The sequence below is a fragment of the Haemaphysalis longicornis genome, unplaced genomic scaffold (genome assembly GCF_048455015.1).
Source record: "Haemaphysalis longicornis isolate Haplotype H1 unplaced genomic scaffold, Haemaphysalis longicornis Haplotype H1 scaffold_1, whole genome shotgun sequence".
Classification (NCBI taxonomy): domain Eukaryota; kingdom Metazoa; phylum Arthropoda; class Arachnida; order Ixodida; family Ixodidae; genus Haemaphysalis; species Haemaphysalis longicornis.
The window spans coordinates 362,878,952-362,890,618 of record NW_027526203.1 but is presented as its reverse complement, the minus strand read 5'-3'; the positions used below and the strand labels follow the sequence as shown (position 1 = coordinate 362,890,618).

Here is an 11,667-nt window from a genome sequence, read left to right as displayed (position 1 = left end):
TCCTCCCTACTTTTTAAGATACTATAACCGGTTCCACGCGGCACGCGCATGTGTTCAAGTTGTACGCGTGGCACGACGTGTTGTTCCCATCACTTGCGTGGTGACGTCGGTGCCGAGACGACCGCCGGCGAGTGACCCAGTGGCGCGGAGGTGTACGGCCCAGTCCGCTCTTCTTCCGGAGGCCGGCAGCCGCCATGCGTATCAACGCGTTCAAGGCCCCTTCGAGCCACGACCTGGCCCCGCTACACATCCTGCACTGCTTACCCACATATCGGAGCCCAACGGTCGCCGCGTCACTTTTGCTTGGCTGCATCTCATTACGCGCTTGGGCTGCGCAGGAAAGGCAGCGGCGAGACCGTCACGTGCAGCACCGTCAGCCATTGATTCGGCCGATCCTCTATGCCTCGTTTTCGCGTTTGCCATTCTCTGCATGCTGACATCACTTTCACCGTCGCTCGCTGTAGCCTTGCCGCAGAGTTGGGCCCAAAACTCTGCTCGCAGCTGCTACCTTCGCATGACACAAAGCTCACCAGGCGCCGGTTATGGATGCCCCGAGATCCGTCCGTGAGTCTTCAAGGTTCTTTGCTGTTGTCGTGTCACATGTCGAGCGTATTTCGTGAAATTACGGCCGCCCTTTTAATCTGTCAAGATATAAGCACTGAGGCTCATATGATCCTTTTGACATAGCTGATAGAAGAATATTTGTTTTCGCATTAACAGTGCGTCATCGACGTGGACTCATTCCACATCAATGACGTAACATATTTGCGTTATGTCAGCGTTAGGTAAAAAACAACGTGATGCGCCCTCCATCAGTGTAATTTTTTTGTGCTTTGTAATGTTGGTCCTAAAACTTAGCAGTTATATTATTATTTTGAAAGTCGCAATTGGGGAGCGAATCAGGCTTTTACAAAATTCTGATTCTGTTTTCATCAATGCGAATGTAATAATTAGCAGAAATTATTTTTTGGGCCGCAAAAATGTATTACGCAAGTAATCTTCAACAATTAACTGGTAGCAGGCAAGGACAAGCTTATTTATTTCAACCCGTCTCCACAGTCATTTTACGCAAATCGGCCCGCCCCCTCTTCGTATAACGAGCCAGACATTCATTTTGATATCAATAAGAACGTCAGTGGGGTAGTTCTGCAGCCTGGCGTGAAAGCGTCGACTAATTTGCTATGTGCTCTGTACTTGCCCTTTCGGCAGTCGTCGTCAAGCATGCGCATGCGAAAATAATCTTCAAGCAAATTTTCGCTTGGCGCCAGTAAAATTAAAGGAGTTTCACTTACCAAACAATTCTGTGGTAACATTTTTTCTTCAAGACTTAGTTTCGATTCCAATTGTTAAGTAATCAGTGCATTTTCTTTTCTTCGTCACAGGAGTTGTGTTCCAGGCAGCTCAAATTTATGATTATCGATAATAATGTTGGCAACAAAATTTCAGTAAGAGATTGGGTTTAACTTGATTTGTATAAACGTTCTTGATGTTCAAACATATCAAGCTTTATCCTGTTTTACCCTAAATCAAAAGACCATAAGTTATTATAACATGTGGGCTCTTATTTGAGCATAGTCCTGACTTTTTTCGCAGTAGATTCAACAATGCCATACGGGTTACACCGCAGATTAAGAAATAAAATTTTAATGCGATAACGTTATTACATTACTTTCCGGTACAAAAGAGCGTGCACGCACGACGTGTAATATTCGACACCACGCACTGCAAAACGTGACGCTTGCGTTGCGGGATGTCGCAGCACACGCCACTTTTTTTTTTTTCGAGTCAATCGTACAGTGAGCTTCATCGTCGACCGACTTGATAATTTGGTAGCAATGAGGGGTCAATCAGGTGCAGTGTGTGGAAGCCGACCCACGAGTATGGACTTGCATGTTTCCAGCGAAATGATGTGTAAGGGCTATGAATAGGAATAGGACCGTTTCCTCACTCATTCAGAAACACTCCATTGGCGTTCGACCAATCTTTGACTGTGGAGCCCAGTCGAGAATTCGTCAAGAAGTGGCACCGGCAGAAAGCGGCTCCCAAAGTCCGAATGGCCAAGATAACGGAGGAAGCGGCCTATGCTACTGACATCTCAAGGCGGAAATTTGATTGATTGCAGGGTTTAACGCACCGACGCAGCACAGGCGATGAGGCGCGCCGTAGTGGAGGGCTCCGGATTAATTTTGACCACCTGGGGATCTTTAACGTGACCGAAATCTCGTACACAAGGGCGTTTTTGCTTTTCGCCTCCATCAGAAAAGCGGCCGCCGCGGCCGGGAATCAAACCCGCGACCTCCAGGCAGAAGTGGCACCAAGTTTATAACAACTGCGAAGGTACCCTGACCACTCCACCGCCACTTAGTTGTTCCAAAAAAGGGAAAGTCGGGCGATCAAGATACTGCCGCATCCACCACAATCCTTGGACGGACGGGGGCATTATCGACGCTCTTCAAACTTCAAACCACGTATACAAGGCAGCGACAACCGCCTTCGTAGAAATGAGGATACGCTCATAAGTATAGCACAAGTCAAGCAAGCACCCCAAGCCATCATCCACAACACCATCCCTGGTGCAGACACTAATAAGACTCTTCGAAACCCTGATGAACCGAGCTCTCTACAGGCTCTTAGCACCTGCTGTAAATGTCGCTGGGTACTCGGCACCATCCCCAGGGAGTGGTAACATGCCAATGTCGCGCTCACCCCAAGCTCGGTAAACCCCGAACACTGAAAAATCTTCGTTCCATCTCGCTCACATCCTGTATGAAATAAAATCAAATCAGTTTATTTCCAACAGTACTTGGGGTTACTCAGGCGAAAAGAAGCTCAAATCATTGCGCACAAAGGGCTTCAAAGCCCGACTTTGAAAAACGTGGAAAGCGTTTACCGGCAGGAAGCGGCAGTCGGAGTTCAACCCGGACACGAAGTCACAGACTTCGTGTCCTTATATTGCAAGGGGCCTTTGCCAAGCAGAATTGGGTTATCTGTCACCATATCTACCCTTCACCTTAATGGGGAACGGTAATGCAGCCGTTTGCGGCCGCGCGCGCTCGAACCCGACCAGCAACTGAACTGAATGACCCGCCGCGGTGGCTCAGTGGCTAAGGCGTTGTGCTGCAGAGCCCAAGGATGCGGGTTCGATTCCCGGACGCGGCGGTTGGTTTTCTTAAGGAGGCGACAAGCGGAAACGCCGTGTGTGGAGGTATCGGCGCACGTTAAAGATCCCTGGGTGGTCAAAATTAATCCGGAGCCCTCCACTACGGCCCACCTCATAGCCCAGGTGTGTAGTTTTGGCGCGTTAATCCCCTCACTCAATCAATCGACTGAACTGAATATCCAGTATCCGGCCACTTCGGAAGGATGTGACGTCTGAAAACCACGCGACCTTAGCCTCCCTGTTCCGATGCAAGAGCGACGGCGGCGACTAAAATGTCTTGAGATGTTGAGACCATGGAGGGATGTGGCTGAGACCCATCACTACACTCGTCACTGTGGAGCGCCTTGAGCGACTCCGGCCGACTGTAGAGACCGAATTCGCTCGCTGTTGTCACTTCAGCCGCGAGTGGGAGCGGGCCCCTGCTGACAAGGTTTGCTAAAGGCAGCTGTGGAGTGCTGACAGGGACGCTAGGTGGGGAACTAGCGCACTTACCGCGCGTAACCACTCTCCTTGCCGCGGGTGACCACATTTCCCAGCTGCTCTTGATGTTGGGCGGACGACGATCCATCGCCGTGAACACCACACCGATGAAATTCGAAGAACAAGTGTCGCGTGGAATTTAGCGCGCTCACTGTATTGTGTCCAGTGGTGCGACTGTGCCCTCTCATTATTTTCTTTTTGCGTCTCTTTCTTCCTCTCTTCATTTATACAGCTGAGAAACTTGGCCGATTGCCCTTGTTAGCGCTCTTAGCGGAGACGCGCTTTGCTGGTCGCCTGATTGATACTTCTGTAATTAACACTCACCATATGTTTTTAACACCAAGTCAAAGGTCACAGAGCATTACCAGTGCGCGCACCCATATTTGTCGAGGCCCGTTCCGTGGTCATCTCGCATTCCGAAGGTCCCTGGTTCGGATCCCAGCGTGACAGAGCACAATTCACCCTGTTTTCGTTTCAACTCATTTAGCTACCTTGTTAATAGGAGATCCTCGCAGAAATTCGGCGTCATTACGAGCACTGAACGACCTGTTTTTATCCTTTGCGCAGTCGGCCTATATATTGAGGACCGACCATTTTTATGAGTCGGGCGCCGCATTATTGACGTATGTATGACAGTAATGCTCATGCACTAAAAGGTTTTCCCCGCGCGTTTCGAAGGCCAGAGCAGTATAGGGCAGCGCAGGAAACTACGGCACTCGCAATCACGTGGCGTACCTCGGTCGAACCAAGTGCACGGGCTCCTCGGCATAGGACGCCGCACTCCGCGAGGAAAACGAGAGCCCCGGTGTGGGCAGTTACCACGCGGTCGCCGTGGAAGTCGCCGGCCGTTTAAAACATGACTGAGACCACGGAACCTCTTGAGAGCCATGGACGGACCTTGTGTGGCTAGAACGTGCCCACACGAATTCGATATCAAAAATTGCGGGGGATGATTGGAACTTTCTAAGAATGTGAAGGCTAGCCTATAGGTGGACTTTTCACTGATCTGCTGTTGAACTTCCTGTTAAACTGTCATGTATTTTCGTCGGGCCGCTGCCGGAGGTTCATCCATAGCCGCTTCCTTCCGACGGTGCTTACGACGAGCGACATTTAGAGCTGTTGTATAGCCTCTTCCGCCATGGCGTACTTTCTCGGTCTTCCCTGCTCGCGACTATATGGCCTGGTACGTCGTCACCCTCAGCGACGTGGAACGAAGCTCTGAGCCTACTCGGTGACGTAGCGCGTCCAGAACGTTCTGCGGTCCCTCGCCCTTCCTCAGAAACCCCCCTCCGGCGCTGCTGTTTCTCTTTCTTGGCGCGCTTTTCGATTTTCTGCGCGATTCTGCCTACCTCATAACGATTTTTGTACGCTTTTCTGTACCTTACAGCGCGGCCTCAAAACATACAGATCTAAGTTTTTCGCCTTAAAAAAAGAATACAATAGCACTTATCTCTAGGCCCACCGTAGTCGCCTCTGAAAAATAAGCAGACTATTGTTACGAACTCGGTTAAGACGAACAACACTTTTTGCGCTCTTGTAACGCGCACAATGCAAAAAAAAAAAAAAAAAAAAACTTCCGCTTAAGACGAATTTTTGATAATACGAACAAATTTTACGGTGCCTTCAAGTTTGTCTTGACGAGAGTTTACTGTACGAGCTCTTGTACACTCGGCCATAGAAATACCTCACGGCTGAGTCCGCTCTAATTCAGATTTGATTGATTGTGGGGGTTTAACGCGCCGACGCAGCGCAGGCGATGAGGCGCGCCGTAGTGGAGGGCTCCGGATTAATTTTGACCACCTGGGGATCTTTAACGTGCGCCGAAATCTCGTACACACGGGCGTTTTTGCTTTTCGCCTCCATCAGAAAAGCGGTCGCCGCGGCCGGGAATCGAACCCGCGACCTCGTGCTCAGCAGCGCAACGCCTTAGCCACTGAGCCACCGCGGCGGGCTCTAATTCAGAGAGTGGTCGTAAGGGTGACCGCGTGTGTGTGCAAAAGGCTTGGCTGCTCTTTTTCGTTCAGCATCCCGAGTTGTAAGCTGCATGATGGGGAGCTGTGGACTACGCAGGGGCCATTGCAGTAGTTCAAGTACGATGTGCATTGGGCACGTCAAAGTCAAAGTTATAGTCAAATTTATTTCTGTCTCAAAAGATAGCAACAAATTATTAAACAGACGAGGGTCCCAGAATCCGTAGACGCCCTCGATGCGAAATGCTAAACGTGACTTTATAAAGCAGCAAAATAAAGCAAATAAACATGATCCCACCCAATCTAAATGAAAGTCCAAGTGACGAAATACATTTAAGACTGCTTATGTGTTCTAGGGAATGCGAAAGTATACTTTTTATTGCGAGCTATGCGATCTATGTGTAATGGTAGGTCCATTGGGATTATGTCATCTTCTGTTGCGACAATTTCCTCGCCAGCAGAGCGACATATGTCTGCCGTGTAATCTTCTCGCCGCAGAGGTTGCGGGGTACCGCCTGGTGGAGATTTCAGCTGCGGGGAATACCGGCCTCTTTGCTCGCCATGCAGCATCTTCGTGTTCCCTTGCATCTTATTCTGAGGCGTACTTCCTTGGGCGACCACATTTCACAGCTGCCGCTGAGGTAGACGCTTCAGAGTCTATCGCAGCAGAGCCAGCACCGACAGCAGAAATGGGCCAGGTGCTGCGATTGTGTTCTCTCATCAGCGTAATGATCATTTTTCCATTGCGTTGTTTCTTTCTTCTCTCCGTTACTGCGACCGAGGGGCTTGGAGCTTGTTTGCCCTACGCATCCGCGCGAATGTGATTTGCTATTTCTGGAATTACCGTGCTCAAATAACTTTTGTAGGCTTCCAGTGGTGCCATTGTATCTTCTCATTACCATCGTCATAATCCGTTTCCGTTTATGCCGTGTTCTTCTTCTCTCTTGTTTCTTCCTTCGCTATTGTTAACACTACATATACGCCATTAGAGTAAACGTACTTTGGTACTCCTGCAATTAGCATCGTCAGATCATTCCTGAAGTCGATAGTTGGACGGCATACCACCTGGTCAGGTAGCATGATATGGAAGGGGAAGCGCAGGTCACTGACTAAAGCTATTGTGTCTGTATATATAGGCCCCAGTACCTGTCTTTAACCAACGCGGCCTGTATAATCTTCAACGCATTTTTATAAGGCGAAGCGTATTCATGGGAGGAAGAGAGCGGAGTGGGTCAGGGAACAAACGCGTGTTAAGGACATATTAGTAGAAATTAAGAAGAAGAAATGGACGTGGGCAGGGCATGTAATGCGAAGGCAAGATAACCGTTGGTCATTAAGGGTAACAGAGTGGATCCCTAGAGAAGGCATGCGTGGCAGAGGGAGGCAGAAAGTTAGGTGGGCAGATGAGATCAGGAAGTTTTCAGGGATAAATTGGTCGCAGTTAGCACAGGACCGGGGTAATTGGAGATTAATGGGAGAGGCCTTTGCCCTGCAGTATTCGTAGATAGGCTGGTGATGATGATGATGAGAAGGCAAAGTCTACGATGCATTCATTAGGCCCACACTTAGCTAGATCTAAGAATCGACCACAGTGTAGGGTATGCGCGCTCGACTCGCATGCCGTGGGCCTTAGGTTCGAACGCCAGACTCGAGTTAACCCCTTTTCCTTTCCTTTATTCTCTTTGCGCCGTCGGCCATTTTTGTAAACATCGTTCGGTTGTGCCGACGCCCTATTTTCTTGTAATGGGGAATTTAATGTTTTCGCTCTAAAGGGGCCATGATGGCAAAATACAACTTTGTCCAGTTTGAAAGAGCTACCCTTTGGTAACTCACTTAGCTCCATTTCAGCCACAAAAGGCGTTTTTAATCGAAAAAAAGAACGCAAGAAAGATTGAAAAACTTCCAAATTTCGCGCTACAGTGGCGTAATATGAGGAGTAACACAATATGAGCCAGCACTGAAAACATAGTTATCAGAGTGTTAACTGCACGTCAACGTTTACGGGATGCAATCAGACGGATCTAGAGACCCCACTACAATCTCCAAGTCATAGTTCTTGACGGTGGCTTCTCGGTCGGCGGCGACCAATAGCACGAACAAGATCCTGTGAAGTCATAGAGGAATCGCTGGAAAGTGGCCGGGCAGTTGCCACTGCTTCGTATGTTTTCTTTACTATAACAGTTATTTGTTCGAAGTTTGTGATAAAACTGTTGTCATTGTTATCAGAACAAAGCAGTCGTTTTAATACACCAAACTTGTATTTTGTCTTGACGGCCCATTAAAAACGTCTGCATGTAATTTCCGACTCCACGTTGCCTGTCACAGCTCCAACAAAAGTCGGCTATTTCTGATTGCACCACTAAGTATTTTTAGATACCTCAAGTAGGAGGGCAGCAAGGGACAATCCAATCTTACCGACCCTGTCCAGCTTTGTGATGTAAGGGCTGGCCACCCGCCTTTACTGCAAAGCCGAATGCATTTTCTTTACTACGAACACCGATGATGTAAGCATGTCGATTGACCCCGGGCAACATGCATTTATCAGAACAAGAACAGGAACATTCATCAGAACAGAAAAAGCAGTAATTGCTGCGCCAATGGCCTTGGATTCAACAGTCCCCTAACTTCAAAAGACTGGCATGCATTAATCATGCGAGAGGACTCAGTATATCCTCTTGGATGGCGCACCTGAAAAATGGTCATGTATTCCTCACCCACGAAGATTAACCAGTTCTCGGACCAGCTGATCCCCAAATTCGCACCATTGGAGTATAGAATTTTACGAAAACGGGCCCCGGGGTACTGACTCGTGGCTCAAACAGCTAGGTCAATTGGCTAGATTCGAATTTTCAAACACAGCACTTTCTAGGATCAAATAAGGCGGTTTGATACTGCTGGCATTTTATTCGTGTGTAAATAAATAGTAGTTTGGAAGTACCTCGAACGTAACGAGTTACTTTTATCAGTACACATTTTTTACTATGCTTAGGTACTTTTCGAAATAGAGTATTTAGCACTGTACTCAGTCACTATTTTGCCTGTAGAGACAGGAAGTAAACTTAAATATTTATTTTTTGGGTAGTTCGTATATGTTCTTGGTACTCGAGAAAGTAGGGGTAGTCACTCAAGCAACTAACAGATCCAGCTACCCCTCTTGGCACTCATGTAATTTTGCTTAACGTCACGGAAAATCCTTCACTCTTGTTCAACTGAAAACATTACCTTTGAGCTATAACTAAAAACTTCTGCATGTTCGTCTCCATTTTTCTGTAAGTTGATTCAGTTTCAATCCTGTGAATACTCATTCGAAGCACATGGGGCTCACGTACATGAATTCCTCAACAATTTACACGAACTGATAATTTATCGCGCTTTATCTTCTCCGTTGTAACGCTGCATTGCCCTTCTTACCTCAAGTGGTTCAAGCCCCTGAAACCATGCCTCGCGCATTTTTAACCGTGTTACAATTTTCATCTGCGTCGGCATCCTTGAGATGATTTTTTATCCTGCTGGGCATAAGATCTCGCTTCAGCCTCACGTGATCGTTCGCCGCCCTCCTCGAAAAATTCCCGCTTCAAGTGATCGCGGTTTTGCAGTGTCGCTTCGTCCGCACCTCCGCTCACGGCCAGTTTGATTCCGGTCGGCGTGGAATTCCGTTCGCACAGACTTCCATCGATCGCTATCCGCGGGGGTTCTTTACGTGCAAGATTCTGCTCGTTACTTTCTTGCCTCCGCATGTGCATCCCCAGTGAGACCCCGTAGTGTTTCGAGCGCTGGGCAGCATGGGGCTCGATGCTAGGACTGAGAATTTTTTTTTCGGCTCCTTTCCTTCGTTTCTAGGAGCTGGCCCCAACGCATTGCATAATGTTAATCTCTCTATTTCTACATGTCAATAAGGTACCTATTTATTTGTAATCGTAAAGCCTACAACACTTGGATCTGTAAATATGGCGCTGTAATGGCTGTACCAGGGACTGTGTGCTTGTGCCGCTCTAGAAAAACGCCAGTGCAAAACAAGTTCGTAGTATATATATATATATATATATATATATATATATATATATATATATATATATATATATATATATATATATATATATATATATATATATATAGCGATAGGGTGAGTCAAATGACTTAATATGTGTCAGAATAACATTTGCCTTCCTTATATCTTCGGACAATCGATTCGATACTATAATGTAGTGCAGCGACTTCTTTGAAGCTTTGTATCGATAAAAGCTTCTCTGTCAGTTCAACCTGACGTAGAATATCCAGTTACACCACGGTTCACATAAAAAATGCCCCAACGTTTCGTTCAAAATTTCAATATCGGTCTTAAAATTTTATCTGAGGTGCATTGAAGACGGCTCGGATGTGGTCGCAAGATATGCTCGCTACTATCCTTTGCAAAACATTCTCTGGGAAGGAAAACATAGCATGCGTCTTTAATTACTGTCTTTACCTATTACTTGGGGCATAGATTACTCTCCCGTTACTCCCACAAATTTGTTTCCGTGCATGCACTGTTGTTTCCATGTTTTCTTTCTCTCACACCGAATTATTTCTTTATTTCTACGTGTTGCCCACCCCCTATGTAATACCCTATTGCGTGAGGGCCTTTAGCGGTATTTTAAATAAATAAATAAATAAATAAATAAATAAATAAATAAATAAATAAATAAATAAATAAATAAATAAATAAATAAATAAACAAACAAAAAATTAGACCCCACTGCTACAAAAGAATGTTTGTTAATAAAGTTTCCGGGATTTCATTTGTACACTGTGGCTGCATTGTGGTGTATGATAATATTTTTCTCTGTAGGACGCATATGTAAGCACCTCACGACCACTTCAAAGGTAATTGAAACCGTGCACTGTCGTTTAAAGTTTCTGGGGCCATCTTTTCCAACAGACATGCGTGGTCGTACCATGGTCATCTCCAATGGTCAGACGGCAGTCTCCTTCGTACCCATTAGATGGCAGAAGAGTTAATAAAACTCTTCAAATAAGTAAAGATGGTAGCTACTGCTGACGGAATAATATACGATACATCACAGTTGGGCCATTTTTATTTTGCATTTTTTATTCCATACAATAAAGAGACAAAAAGGATTTTAAAACCGTGTGATATCTGCTTCTGGGGTCAAATAGCAGTGCGATTACGTGCTCTGTCATTGTAAGGGCGTAGATGAAGGCACAAAAAACTGTATCTTGAAGTTAACATAGCTTTTTTTATTTTTGCTTCGTTAATAGTTTAGGGTTCGACCTGAGAACTTAACTACTCGTCGAGCGGATCCGTGATCCGCGACCAGAAGATATATCAACAGCATTTCGCGAACTCTGTCGAGTTCGAGGGCCATGGCTGTCGATAATCGTTAAAAGTAACTGTTTGGCAGCTCAAGACCTCCATTCAGTGCAGTAGCCACCGGTTTCAATGGCCATTGAAGTGGTGCAGGTATATTGCTCTTCTACTAGCCTTCTCATGGAATATCCGCTTTATACGCAGTTTAGCTCCATTATTTTATATTCTTGTTTCAAGCGGGCAGAATTAACGCGAAGAAAAAGCAGAGTGAATAGGATGGGAAACGATGGCGTGAGAAGATGCCAGAAGTACAAAAACAAAGTCGTGCCCCTTGGTCTGGCAGGTTTCAGGAGTTCCTCACAAGACTCGAGGCGAGGTCTGAGGCGAACGTCGGATTCCGAGGAGCACTCGCCCCAGTCAATATCAAGGGTGGTACCAGCATCGTCGTCATCAAGAACTAACAGACCCAAGAAGGTGGCTTTCGAGAGCGCTGATGTCGACTCGAGGCTCAACGCTTTCCATTCAGACAACGGGAGTGGCCGCTTCCGAACACCGCCCTCTAGGCATCACCGCCTGGAGGATTTCAGTCAAGCGCCCCGAGGTATGCGCTGACGTTTCCCCGTGTGCCAGCAACAGTTGTTTGCCCGATCAGGTGCGACTTCCTGCGTGAGTCATGCAGCATTGTTCTCGCCGGTTAGGCCTAGAGCAGGTGGACGGAGTCGGTGCGAGTACACCGACGCCACGGCGCA

General features: G+C 47.0%; 1 protein-coding gene across 2 annotated transcripts in view; it reads left to right on the top strand.

Moving 5' to 3' along the window:
- Positions 1–415: 415 nt before the first annotated feature.
- Positions 416–11,667, top strand: part of LOC144155019 (annulin-like) — a 133,700-nt gene continuing 122,448 nt past the window's right edge. For both annotated transcript variants that reach the window (XM_077686213.1, XM_077686212.1), the window contains exons 1-2: positions 416–564; positions 11,262–11,519. In XM_077686213.1, the coding sequence (XP_077542339.1) occupies positions 543–564; positions 11,262–11,519 (280 nt within the window). In that variant the 5' untranslated portion in view covers positions 416–542. The remainder of the gene's footprint in view (positions 565–11,261; positions 11,520–11,667) is intronic.